At 58.5% G+C, this 14,275-nt stretch overlaps 1 protein-coding gene across 1 annotated transcript in view; it reads left to right on the top strand.

The window, feature by feature from the left end:
- The first annotated feature begins 1,014 nt into the window (after positions 1-1,014).
- The window catches only part of LOC139226234 (TOM1-like protein 1), a 60,091-nt gene continuing 46,830 nt past the window's right edge, over positions 1,015-14,275 (top strand). The window contains exon 1 of the mRNA XM_070856856.1: positions 1,015-1,126. Coding sequence (XP_070712957.1) covers positions 1,069-1,126 — 58 coding nt within the window. The 5' untranslated portion in view covers positions 1,015-1,068. The remainder of the gene's footprint in view (positions 1,127-14,275) is intronic.

Raw genomic sequence — 14,275 nt, 5'->3', positions numbered from 1 at the left:
CTCCGACAGTGCGGCACTCCCTCAGTACTGCCCCTCCGACAGTGCGGCACTCCCTCAGTAATGCCCCTCCGACAGTGCGGCACTCCCTCAGTACTGCCCCTCCGACAGTGCGGCACTCCCTCAGTAATGCCCCTCCGACAGTGCGGCACTCCCTCAGTACTGCCCCTCTGACAGTGCAGCACTCCCTCAGTACTGCCCCTCCGACAGTGCGGTGCTCCCTCAGTATTGCCCCTCCGACAGTGCGGCGCTCCCTCAGTACTGCCCCTCCGACAGTGCGGCGCTCCCTCAGTACTGGCCCTCCGACAGTGCAGTGCTCCCTCAGTACTGCCCCTCCGACAGTGCGGCACTCCCTCAGTACTGCCCCTCCGACAGTGCGGCACTCCCTCAGTACTGCCCCTCCGACAGTGCGGCGCTCCCTCAGTACTGCCCCTCCGACAGTGCGGCGCTCCCTCAGTACTGGCCCTCCGACAGTGCAGTGCTCCCTCAGTACTGCCCCTCCGACAGTGCGGCACTCCCTCAGTACTGCCCCTCCGACAGTGCGGCACTCCCTCAGTACTGCCCCTCCGACAGTGCGGCGCTCCCTCAGTACTGCCCCTCCGACAGTGCGGCACTCCCTCAGTACTGGCCCTCCGACAGTGCAGTGCTCCCTCAGTACTGCCCCTCCGACAGTGCGGCACTCCCTCAGTACTGCCCCTCCGACAGTGCGGCGCTCCCTCAGTACTGCCCCTCCGACAGTGCGGCACTCCCTCAGTACTGCCCCTCCGACAGTGCGGCACTCCCTCAGTACTGCCCCTCCGACAGTGCGGCGCTCCCTCAGTACTGCCCCTCCGACAGTGCGGCACTCCCTCAGTACTGCCCCTCCGACAGTGCGGCACTCCCTCAGTACTGCCCCTCCGACAGTGCGGCACTCCCTCAGTGGGAGCCTGGATTTCCCGATGGACGGTTCCCGGTGTGATCCACCCCGATCCCAGACCGATCCCGGAGCCCCGCCCCCGGCCCAAGACCCCGCCCCCCAGCCCTTGGCCCCGCCCCGAGCGGACCAGCCGGGAGCGGCTGTTGCGGCGGGACATGGCGTTCGCCAAAGCGGCCAAGGATCCGTTCAGCACCCGGGCCGGGAACCTGATCGGTAAGGCGGGCCCGGGGGCCGGGGGCACAGCGGGGGCCGGGGGGCGGGGGCACAGCGGGGGCCGGGGGGCGGGGGCCGGGGGGCGGGGGCACAGCGGGGGCCGGGGGTCCCGGGGCCGGGGCGCGGGCGGGGGCCCGGGGGGCGGGGGCACAGCGGGGGCCGGGGGGCCCGGGGCCGGGGCGCGGGCGCACAGCGGGGGCCGGGGGGCCCGGGGGCGGGGCGCGGGCGGGGGCCCGGGGGGCGGGGGCACAGCGGGGGCCGGGGGGCCCGGGGGCGGGGCGCGGGCGGGGGCCCGGGGGGCGGGGGCACAGCGGGGGCCGGGGGGCCCGGGGGCGGGGCGCGGGCGGGGGCCCGGGGGGCGGGGGCACAGCGGGGGGCCGGGGGGCGGGGCGCGGGGGCACAGCGGGGGGCCGGGGGGCGGGGCGCGGGCGGGGGCCCGGGGGGCGGGGGCACAGCGGGGGGCCGGGGGGCGGGGCGCGGGGGCACAGCGGGGGGCCGGGGGGCGGGGCGCGGGCGGGGGCCCGGGGGCGGGGCGCGGGCGGGGGCCCGGGGGGCGGGGGCACAGCGGGGGGCCGGGGGGCGGGGCGCGGGGGCACAGCGGGGGGCCGGGGGGCGGGGCGCGGGGGCACAGCGGGGGCCGGGGGGCGGGGCGCGGGGGCACAGCGGGGGCCGGGGGGCGGGGCGCGGGGGCACAGCGGGGGCCGGGGGGCGGGGCGCGGGCGGGGCGTGCCGCCGGGTGCGGGTCCTGGAGCGGCAGCCCGAGAGACTCACTGCACCCCCCCCCCCCCACCGGGGAATGTGGCCGTCCCCGGGCTCCCGCTGTGGGCGGGGCAGGGGGCAGGGGTCGGGTTCCAGGGGCAGAGGGCAGGGGTCGTGTTCGAGGGACAGGGGGCAGGGGTCGGGTTCCAGGGGCAGGGGTCGGGTTCCAGGGGCAGGGGGCAGGGGTCGGGTTCCAGGGACAGGGGTCAGGTTCCAGGGGCAGGGGGCAGGGGTCGGGTTCCAGGGGCAGAGGACAGGGGTCGTGTTCGAGGGACAGGGGGCAGGGGTCGGGTTCCAGGGGCAGGGGTCGGGTTCAAGGAGCAGGAGTCGTGTTCGAGGGACAGGGGCCCGGGGTCGGGTTCCAGGGGCAGGGGGCAGGGGTCAGGGGGCAGGGGTCGGGTTCCAGGGGCAGGGGTCGGGTTCCAGGGGCAGGGGTCGGGTTCCAGTGGCAGGGGTCGGGTTCCAGGGGCAGGGGGCAGGGGTCGGGTTCCAGTGGCAGGGGTCGGGTTCCAGTGGCAGGGGTCGGGTTCGAGGGATAGGGGGCAGGGGTCGGGTTCCAGGGGCAGGCGTCGGGTTCGAGGGACAGGGGTCGGGTTCGAGGGGCAGTGGTCAGGCTCGAGGGGCAGGGGTCGGGTACGAGGAGCAGGAGTCGTGTTCGAGGGACAGGGGGCAGGGGTCGGGTTCGAGGGACGGGGTTGGGTTCGAGGGACATGGATCGGGTTCAAGGGACGGGGGCAGTGGTCGGGTTCGAGGAGCAGGAGTCGTGTTCGAGGGACGGGGCAGAGGTCGGGTTCGAGGGACATGGGTCGGGTTCGAGGGACATGGGTCGGGTTCGAGGGACATGTGTCGGATTCGAGGGACATGGGTCGGGTTCGAGGGGCAGGGAGCGGGTTCGAGGGGCAGGGGTCGGGTTCGAGGGACATGGGTCGGGTTCGAGGGACAGGGGGCAGGGGTCGGGTTCGAGGGACATGGGTCGGGTTCGAGGGACATGGGTCGGGTTCGAGGGACATGTGTCGGATTCGAGGGACATGGGTCGGGTTCGAGGGGCAGGGAGCGGGTTCGAGGGGCAGGGGTCGGGTACGAGGGGCAGTGGTCGGTTTCCAGGGGCAGGGGTCGGGTTCGAGGGACATGGGTCGGGTTCGAGGGACAGGGGTCGGGTTCGAGGGACATGGGTCAGGTACGAGGGGCAAGGGTCGGGTTCGAGGGGCAGGGGTCGGGTTCGAGGGACATGGGTCGGGTTCGAGGGACATGGGTCGGGTTCGAGGGACATGGGTCGGGTTCGAGGGACATGGGTCGGGTTCGAGGGACATGGGTCGGGTTCGAGGGACATGGGTCGGGTTCGAGGGGCAGGGGTCGGGTTTGAGGGGCAGGGGTCGGGTTCGAGGGGCAGGGGGTGGGGGTCAGGTTCTGTGGGCACTGCCCTCTCTACGTTGCCCAGTTGCCCGTGTGTAGCCTCTCAGTGAGTGTCCGGGTGGGCCCGCGGGGCAAACGGCCCTGCTGGGCTCAGTGCATGGTGCTGAGGGCAGGAGCCCCGGCCCACCTTGCCCCTCCCGAGTTACATTTGCAGGGAGGCAATTGTCAGATGGTGAAGATGTGGGCAGCCTCAGATAGTGTCACCAAGAGCCGCAGTGAGGGAAAGCCCCATCCCATGATTGATTTCCTTTGATTCTTTCAACGAACCTGTGATGGGCAGTCCTTATCTGAGGAAAGATATACTTGCCTTGGAGGTGGTGTAACGAAGATTCACTGGACAGGTCCCTTGGCAGAGGAGGAGAGATTAAGATTAGACCTATATTGTCTGGAGTTTAGAAGAATAATACAAGATTCTGAGGGGGATTGACAGGGTGGATGCTGAGAGGTTGTTTCCCCCGGGCTGGAGTGTCTGGAACCAGGGGGCATAGTCTCAGGGTAAGGGGTCTGTCATTTGAGTCTGAGATGAGGAATTTTTTCCCTCGGGATTCTGAATGTGGAATTCTCTGTCCCCAAAGAGTTGTGGATGCTGAATCGATGAGTACATTCAAGGTTGAGATTGAATTATTTTTTGGATACTAAGAGAATCAAAGAATATGGGGCTGGGCGGGAAGGTGGATTGGGGTAGAAGATCAGCCATGATCTTATTGAATGGCAGAGCAGGCTCGAGGGGCCGATTCCCACTCCTATGTCCTGTTCAGTTAACGTCAGCTGTGGCTCAGGGGGCAGCACTCTCGCCTCTGAGTCCGAAGGTTGTGGGTTCAAGTCCCACTCCAGAGACTTGAGCACAAAAATCTAGGCTGACACTCCCAGGGCAGTACTGAGGGAGTGCCGCACTGTCGGAGATTCCGTCTTTCGGATGAGACGTTAAACCGAGGCCCCGTCTGCTCTCAGGTGGGTGTAAAAGATCCCATGGCACTATTTTGAAGAAGAGCAGGGGAGTTCTCCCCAGTGTCCTGGGCCAATATTTATCCCTCAATCAACATAACCAAAAAAACTGATTATCTGGTCATTATCACATTGCTGTGTGTGGGAGCTTGCTGTGCGAAAATTGGCTGCTGCGTTTCCCACATTACAACAGTGACTACACTCCAAAAGTACTTCTTTGGTTGTAAAGCGCGTTGAGACGTCCGGTGGTCGTGAAAGACGCTATATAAATGCAAGTCTTTCTTTCTATGCGTCTTTCTCTGGTCCAAAGTGGATGACCTCACACTTCCCCACATTGAACTGCATCTGTCACAGGTTTGCCCACTTGCTTGTGTTTGTGCCTGTAGTTCTGTTCCTGTCTCACTTCCTGCTCCTGTAAACACCTGCTTGCTGTGCCTCCGAACTGCGAGCCGTGTACTGACTCGGTCGTATCGCTTCGATCCCTTCATCCAACTCAGTAATACGTGTGGTGAAAAGCTGAGAGCTTGCTGAGACCATCAACAGCGCCACGCAAAGACAGGCTCTTATCTTCAACATTTCCCTTGTCCCTTAGAGCCGAGAAGTAAAACAAACAGTGTTGGCAAATCCGGAGGTTTTGTTAATGATTTATTGATGCTGCAGTAAATATTGGACTATCAGTAAAAGGCAGGAATTAAAACAATGGTTCATAATCAATCATTGCTGAAAGGAAATGGAAACCTCTGCAACGACACAGTACCTGGAGAGGGGAGGCTGGTGCAGGGTGTGCATCGATTCGCCGGTTACAGCCATTTCTGGTTTTATTTTGGATTCCAGAAATTGAGTGTTTTTCTTTGTCACGGGTGAAATTCTGAGTATTTGGAAAGGTGCAGGATAACCAATCACAATCTCCGATTTAACACCGAATTCAGTGCACCTATCGTTAATTGCTCTTTTGGTGAAATACGTGAGGGACATAAGTGCCACAGAATCTCTCCCATTCAGGTACAACAGAGAGTAAAGCTCCCTCTACACTGTCCCATCAAACACTCCCAGGGCAGGTACAGCACGGGGTTAGATACAGAGTAAAGCTCCCTCTACACTGTCCCATCAAACACTCCCAGGGCAGGTACAGGGGGTTAGATACAGAGTAAAGCTCCCTCTACACTGTCCCATCAAACACTCCCAGGGCAGGTACAGGGGGTTAGATACAGAGTAAAGTTCCCTCTACACTGTCCCATCAAACACTCCCAGGGCAGGTACAGCACGGGTTAGATACAGAGTAAAGCTCCCTCTACACTGTCCCATCAAACACTCCCAGGGGGTTAGATACAGAGTAAAGCTCCCTCTACACTGTCCCATCAAACACTCCCAGAGCAAGTACAGGGGGTTAGATACAGAGTAAAGCTCTCTCTACACTGTCCCATCAAACACTCCCAGGGCAGGTAAAAGAAAGGCTTGCATTTATATAGTGCTTTTCTCGACCACCGGACGTCCCAAAGTGCTTTACAGCCAATGAAGTACTTTTGGAGTGTAGTCACTGTTGTAATGTGGGAAACGTGGCAGCCAATTTGCGCACAGCAAGCTCCCACACACAGCAATGTGATAATGACCAGATAATCTGTGTTAGTGATGTTGATTGAGGGATAAATATTAACCCAGAACACTGGGGAGAACTCCCCTGCTCTTCTTCGAAATAGTACCATGAGATCTGTTACGTCCACCTGAGAGAGCAGATGGGGCCTCAGTTTAATGTCTCATCTGAAAGACAGCACCTCCGACAGTGCGGCACTCCCTCAGCACTGCACTAGAATGTCAGCCTAGATTTTTGTGCTCAAGTCTTTGGAGTGGGACTTGAACCCACGCCCTCCTGACTCAGAGGCGGGTGTGCTGCCCACTGAGCCACGGCTGACACTGGAGGACGGGTCGGTGTGCATTTACCAACCTGACTCGCTTAATGGCATCGCTGTGTGCAAGTTAACACAACCCCAAAATACCCTCGTTAATAACAAAATTGTTATTAACTGTTAACAAACTTTGCTAACAAGCACACAGCTGTGTTTATGTTGCAGGGTGTCATGAGGCAGATGTTTGCCACGTTAATTGGGTTTCTGCACTGACTGACGTAGTTTACAATCCCGTGGGATTGAGCAACTGATGGAGGGGGCGAGGGAGGGGTGACTGCTGATCCCAGTAATGCTCACAGCCCAAACAAACACTAACTGAGGGCACCGCACGGTTGGCAACTCGGCAATCGGCAGGCTTTAGGGTGCAGCTTATAGTCAACCGAGGACAATCATGGGCACGTCTTCAGCATGAAGTGATTGGTAAACTTGTCATATCGACACATCGGCGGGAACCATAGTATCAGCTGTGATTCAGTGGGCAGCACTCTCGCCACTCAGGCAAAAGCTCGTGGATTCAAGTCTCAGTCCAGAGACTTGAGCACAAAAATCTAGGCCGACGCTCCCAGTGCAGTACTGAGGGAGTGCTGCACTGTCGGAGGGGCAGTACTGAGGGAGCGCCGCACTGTCGGAGGGGCAGTACTGAGGGAGCGCCGCACTGTCGGAGGGGCAGTACTGAGGGAGTGCTGCACTGTCGGAGGGGCAGTACTGAGGGAGCCCCGCAGTGTCGGAGGGGCAGTACTGTGGGTGCCCCACACTGTCGGAGGGGCAGTACTGAGGGAGTGCCGCACTGTCGGAGGGGCAGTACTGAGGGTGCACCGCAGTGTCGGAGGGGCAGTACTGAGGGAGCCCCACACTGTCGGAGGGGCAGTACTGAGGGAGTGCAGCACTGTCGGAGGGGCACTACTGAGGGAGCCCCGCACTGTCGGAGGGGCAGTATTGAGGGAGTGCTGCACTGTCGGAGGGGCAGTACTGAGGGAGCCCCGCAATGTCAGAGGGGCAGTACTGAGGGCGTGCCGCACTGTCGGAGGGGCAGTACTGAGGGAGTGCTGCACTGTCGGAGTTGCAGTCTTTTGGACGAGATGCTAAACCGAGGCCCCATCTGCCTCCTTGGATGGATGTAAAATATCCCATGGCACTATTTTGAAGAAGAGCAGGGGAGTTCTCCCCAGTGTCCTGGGCCAATATTTATCCCTCAACCAACATCACTATAAAAACAGATTAACTGGACCTTGCCATATGCAAATAAAACAACAGTGACCATAGATTTTCGGTGTAGCACTTTGGGACGTTCTGAGGATGTGAAAGGCGCTATATCAATGTAAGTTGGTTTGTTCTATTATAGACCATGAAGACTCCCAGGCCCATAGGGCTGTGTCCTACACAGAGAGTGGTGCACTGGATGTATTAAACTTGTGGGTGCCTCTGTCGCCCTCCCAAGCCATGTGGGAAGGAGAATGCTCGCTGGACCCACACCGATGCTGCTGTTCAGCAGGCCCTATAACCCGGGGCCATAAAAGGGGCGGCGAGCAGCCTCTGGAGCGACACGGAGACGTACTACTCCAGGGAGCAGCGCGAGCTGGTGCAGGAGGGCGACGGCAGCGAAGAGGGACATCATCAAGGTCCAGGTCGGTGATTGGAGCGTGGGCAGGTACAGCAGGAGCAGCAAGGTCGGGGCGAAGGAGCGGCGAGAGATTGTGTAGCGATGTGATCAGGGCCCAGGAGAGGCGAGGGCCCAGGGGCAGCACGGGCCCAGCCCACACTGCGATATGTGGGCGCTCTCGGTCCGTGCAGCAGAGCTGGTCTCCAGTCATCCTGGTTAACCCTTGCCACTGGACCAAGACCTGGCTCTGTCAAGCCCGTGTGGTGGCTGGTGTGCAACGGTCACCCCACATTAAAAGAATCCATGCACAGGCATCTTCCACCCTTCAGGATGTAGTCCGGGATCTGGAATCTTAGGTCCTTCATTGAAACACCTGTGAACAGAGAGTCGGGATAAACGGGTCCTTTTCAGAATGGCAGGCAGTGACTAGTGGAGTGCCGCAGGGCTCAGTGCTGGGACCCCATCTCTTTACAATATACATTAACGATTTAGATGAAGGAATTGAGTGTAATATCTCCAAGTTTGCAGATGGCACTAAGCTGGGTGGTGGTGTGAGCTGTGAGGAGGACGCTCAGAGGCTGCAGAGCGACTTGGACAGATTAGGTGAGTGGGCAAATGCATGGCAGATGCAGTATAATGTGGATAAATGTGAGGTTATCCACTTTGGGGCAGAAACGCGAAGACAGAATATTATCTGAATGGCGGCAGATTAGGAAAAGGGGAGGTGCAACGAGACCTGGGTGTCATGGTTCATCAGTCACTGAAAGTGGGCATGCAGGTACAGCAGGCGGTGAAGAAGGCAAATGGTATGTTGGCCTTCATAGCGAGGGGATTTGAGTATAGGAGCAGGGAGGTCTTACTGCAGTTGTACAGGGCCTTGGTGAGGCCACACCTGGAATATTGTGTTCAGTTTTGGTCTCCTAATCTGAGGAAGGACATTCTTGCTATTGAGGGAGTGCAGCGAAGGTTCACCAGACTGATTCCCGGGATGGCAGGACTGACATTTGAGGAGAGACGGGATCAACTGGGCCTTTATTCACTGGAGTTTAGATGGATGAGAGGGGATCTCATAGAAACATATAAAATTCTGACGTGACTGGACAGGTTAGATGCAGGTAGAATGTTCTCGATGTTGGGGAAGTCCAGAACCAGGGGACACAGTCTTTAGGATAAGGGGTAGGCCATTTAGGACTGAGATGAGAAACTTCTTCACTCAGAGAGTTGTTAACCTGTGGAATTCCCTACCGCAGAGAGTTGTTGATGCCAGTTCATTGGATATATTCAAGAGGGAGTTAGATATGGCCCTTACGGCTAAAGGGGATCAAGGGGTATGGAGAGAAAGCAGGAAAGGGGAACTGAGGGAGTGATCAGCCATGATCTTATTGAATGGTGGTGCAGGCTCGAAGGGCCGAATGGCCTGCTCCTGCACCTATTCTATGTTTCTATGAACTCATCACTTTTTGGAGTGGAAGCAGGGCATCCTCGATACGAGGGACTGCCGATGATGATAACCCGAGCCTGGCGATCCTGCTGCAGCGCCGCCACAGGCAGGAGGGTGTAATTACAACGTGACAAGTTTACATAGAAATCATAGAGCTTTACGGCACAGAAGGCCATTCGGCCCATTGCGTCTGCACACATTCAGAGACTGAACTCCAAACCATCGTCAACATCTTCACTGAGGCGTACGAAAGCACGGGCCTTACACTAAACATCCATAAGATAAAGGTCCTCCACCAACCTGACCCTGACACACAGCACTGCCCCCCGGTCATCAGATCTACGGCATGGCCCTGGACAACGTGGACCACTTTCCATATCTCGGGAGCCTATTATCAGCAAGGGCAGACATCAACGACGAGGTCCAACACTGCCCCCAGTGCGCCAGCGCAGCCTTCGGTCGCCTGAGGAAGAGAGTATTTGAAGACCAGGCCCTCAAATCTGCTACCAAGCTTATGGTCTACAGGGCTGTAGTGATACCCGCCCTCCTGTATGGCTCAGAGACATGGACGATATACAGTAGACACCTCAAATCGCTGGAGAAATACCACCAACGCTGTCTCCGCAAGATCCTACAAATCCCCTGGGAGGACAGACGCACCAACATTAGTGTCCTCGACCAGGCCAACATCCCCAGCATTGAAGCACTGACCACACTCGACCAGCTCCATTGGGCAGACCACATTGTTTGCAGGCCAGACACGAGACTCCCAAAGCAAGCGCTCTACTCGGAACTCCTACACGGCAAGCGAGCCCCAGGTGAGCAGAAGAAACTTTTCAAGGACACCCTCAAAGCCTCCCTGATAAAGTGCAACATCCCCACCGACACCTGGGAGTCCCTGGCCAAAGACCGCCCTAAGTGGAGGAAGTGCATCCGGGAGGGCGCTGAGCACCTCGAGTCTCATCGCCGAGAGTATGCAGAAACCAAGCGCAGGCAGCGGAAGGAGCGTGCGGCAAACCAGTCCCACCCTCCCTTTCCCTCAACCACTGTCTGTCCCACCTGTGACAGAGACTGTAATTCCCGTATTGGACTGTTCAGCCACCTGAGAACTCACTTTTAGAGTGGAAGCAAGTCTTCCTCGATTCTGAGGGACTGCCTATGATGACGATGGTGTGTCTGTGTTGGCCAAGTAGGTTTTAAATGCGGTGAGGGTTTCTGCCTCTATCACCCTTTCAGGCAGTGAGTTCCAGATCCCACCACCCTCTGGGGGAAGAAATTTCCCCTCGTATCCTTTTGCCAATTACTTTAAATCCTGTTTGTTGACCCCTCTACTAAGGGAAATAGATCCGTTCTATCCAGTCTCGGCCCCTCATAATTTTATACATGGGCACGTTCCAGTCCAAATGTGAACGTATATATTTCCGTTAGAAATTATTATAATATTTAAGGACAGAGTATATGACTTTAAAATGTGGAGTGAATTACATCTATGCTCCTAGTGCCCTGCTCGCCAACACTGTTTCACCTCAATACCACACTTGCTCTGAGCGTTACTGTGCAATTCCATGGGTACCGACTCAATCTCAACTTAAAATGATCCATCCCTAACTTTCAGATGTTTGGAAGTTAAAACAAAGAAACAAAGCGTTGGGGAGCGTGGGATGGGGGGTGGGGAGAGTTCTTTGCGCTATCTGCAGAATCGTAAAAGTTTACAGCACAGCAGGAAGACTTTGCCCGTTCAGTTTGTGCGGCAACTTCCAAAACTAATCCCAACACACAGAGAAGGCACGTGTGATTCTGCCTGCCGGGCACGGGTCCTTGCATGTTGCGCTGTCGCGTCCCATCATCAAACCGGTTATTGCACGACTTTCCTTGGATACGCCCCGAAACAGTGCAACGCTCCCTCAGTACTGTCCCTCCGACAGTGCTGCACTCCCTCAGTACTGCCCCTCCGACAGTGCTGCACTCCCTCAGTACTGCCCCTCCGACAGTGCGGCACTCCCTCAGTACTGCCCCTCCGACAGTGCTGCACTCCCTCAGTACTGCCCCTCCGACAGTGCGACGCTCCCTCAGTACTGTCCCTCCAACAGTGCGGCACTCCCTCAGTACTGCCCCTCCGACAGTGCTGCACTCCTTCAGTACTGCCCCTCCGACAGTGCGGCACTCCTCCAGTACTGCCCCTCCGACAGTGCTGCACTCCCTCAGTACTGCCTCTCCGACAGTACTGCTCCTCTGACAGTGCGACGCTCCCTCAGTACTGCCCCTCCGACAGTGCGGCACTCCCTCAGTACTGCCCCTCCGACAGTGCTGCACTCCCTCAGTACTGTCCCTCCGACAGTGCGACGCTCCCTCAGTACTGTCCCTCCAACAGTGCGGCACTCCCTCAGTACTGCCCCTCCGACAGTGCTGCACTCCCTCAGTACTGCCCCTCCGACAGTGCGGCACTCCTCCAGTACTGCCCCTCCGACAGTGCTGCACTCCCTCAGTACTGCCCCTCCGACAGTACTGCTCCTCTGACAGTGCGACGCTCCCTCAGTACTGCCCCTCCGACAGTGCGGCACTCCCTCAGTACTGCCCCTCCGACAGTGCGGCACTCCCTCAGTACTGCCCCTCCGACAGTGCGGCACTCCCTCAGTACTGCCCCTCCGACAGTGCGACGCTCCCTCAGTACTGCCCCTCCGACAGTACTGCTCCTCCGACAGTGCGGCACTCCCTCAGTATTGCTCCTCTGACAGTGCGGCGCTCCCTCAGTACTGCCCCTCCGACAGTGCGGCACTCCCTCAGTACTGCACTGGGAGTTTTGTGCTCAAGTCTCTGGAGTGGGACTTGAACCTACGACCTTCTGACTCAGGCGAGAGAGTGATGCACTGAGCCACGGCTGACACTTTACACAATGCAGGAGCTGGCTGCTCTGTGATAACTGTGTCTTGTGTAAACTGGACAAGGGGGGAGACGGTATGAAGGCAAACCTGTTGCTGGCTCAATCTTGTATCAGCCCCTGACTCACTCTGATTGCGATCTCCTGATGCCAAATACATGAAAAGACATTTGGAGGAAGGCAGTGCCAGTTTGTGACTCAGCATCTGAAACGCAGCCCAGTCAGGAGAGCAGGAACACGGGTAAAGACAGAAAATACATAAGCGAGTAAATCGCCCAGCGCTGTTCCTAAACATCATAACTTGCATTTATAGAGCACCTGTAACATCCCAATGGCATTTCCCAGGAGCACCACCAGTTGTAAAATCAACACTGAGCCAAAGAAGGAGACATTAAGACAGGTCACCAAATGTTTGGTCAAATACCTCGGTTTTATGGAGCGACTAAAAGGAGAGGGAGCAAGGGGGGAGAGGTTTAGGGAGGGAATTCTAGAGCTGAAGGCACGGCCGCCAATGGTGGAGCGATGAAATTCGGGAACGTGTAAGAGGGCAGAATTGGAGGAGCGCAGAGATCTCTGAGGGTTGTGGGGCCGGAGGAGGTTACAGAGATCTCGGAGGGTTGTGGGGCCGGAGGAGGTTACAGAGATCTCGGAGGGTTGTGGGGCCGGAGGAGGTTACAGAGATCTCGGAGGGTTGTGGGGCCGGAGGAGGTTACAGAGATCTCGGAGGGTTGTGGGGCCGGAGGAGGTTACAGAGATCTCGGAGGGTTGTGGGGCCGGAGGAGGTTACAGAGATCTCGGAGGGTTGTGGGGCCGGAGGAGGTTACAGAGATCTCGGAGGGTTGTGGGGCCGGAGGAGGTTACAGAGATCTCGGAGGGTTGTGGGGCCGGAGGAGGTTACAGAGATCTCGGAGGGTTGTGGGGCCGGAGGAGGTTACAGAGATCTCGGAGGGTTGTGGGGCCGGAGGAGGTTACAGAGATCTCGGAGGGTTGTGGGGCCGGAGGAGGTTACAGAGATCTCGGAGGGTTGTGGGGCCGGAGGAGGTTACAGAGATCTCGGAGGGTTGTGGGGCCGGAGGAGGTTACAGAGATCTCGGAGGGTTGTGGAGCCGGAGGTGGAGACGGAGATAGGGAGGGGCGAGGAGCTGATAACGGAGTGGCACTGGTTCGAACCTGTACACAGAGGAAGCAGTTTATTTCCCGGCGTCCGATTCGAATCCCGCTCGAAGCCTCCTCTCTCACTGGCTGCACATCCTGGGTTGGATGGGTTAGGCAGTCTCAGCCTAATTTGCAACAGATGAGCCCACATTATTCGACTGGCCCTAACACAGCGGTGATTGGTGATCTCACTGTGAGAGGACGCGGGGGTGTGGGGGTTTGGGAGATATCGGGTCAGTGGGAGAGACCCCACCCCCGCTGGTTGTGGTCGCACTGCAGGATCCCGCTGTTTACAGGAGGCCAGTCAGTGAGACTCACAACAACAAGCATTTCCAGCAGTCTCTTTCCCAGCACAGGAAAACGCCCGATTACGTTTCACAGGGGCGCGAGGAGGAGGCGGAGTGACAGGAGAGGTTTGGCGGGGTGACCAACAGCTTGGCTGGGAGATGGATGTTTTTGGAGGAGGAGGGACGTGAAGGGGTTTAGAGAGGTTATTCCAGAGGGGCCGAGGTGAATGATGGTGGGGCAGAGGGAGGGAGGGAGGCGTGGACAACAGGCCGGAATCTGTGGGGGAGAGGGGTCGTACAGAGACAGTGAGGGGTGAGTCTCTGAAGGGATTTCACACATGGCTATTTGACTGCGAGAGGCATCACAGCCTCCATCCAATGTCACAAGCACTTACAGCAGTGGGCAATAGATGGCAATCGGATGGGGATTTTATTGATCCTCTCACCGACCCCCCCCCCCCGCCCCACCCCATCCCTCAATGCAAGGGTACTGAGACCAACCGGAACGAGATCAGACAGCTTGGCACAAACTGGAGATTAATCCTGGGACCTTCTGGTCCGTGAGGTTCAGCTAATCACCGGGTCGGCTAGTGTGGGGAAGGGGGGCACGGAGAGCCGGGGGGGGGGTCACGGAGAACGGGGGTGGGGGGCAGAGAGCGGGGGAGGGACGCAGAGAACAGGGGGGAGCAGAGAACGGGGTGGGGGGGGGGCGCGGAGAACGGGGGCACATGGTCAGTTCAGTGTGGATGGAGCTTTGCTCAAACCTG

The sequence above is a fragment of the Pristiophorus japonicus genome, chromosome 16, assembly GCF_044704955.1.
Source record: "Pristiophorus japonicus isolate sPriJap1 chromosome 16, sPriJap1.hap1, whole genome shotgun sequence".
In the NCBI taxonomy this organism is placed as follows: Eukaryota; Metazoa; Chordata; class Chondrichthyes; family Pristiophoridae; genus Pristiophorus; species Pristiophorus japonicus.
The sequence above is the reverse complement of the archived record's forward strand: the minus strand, read 5'-3'. Positions and strand labels throughout refer to the sequence as shown.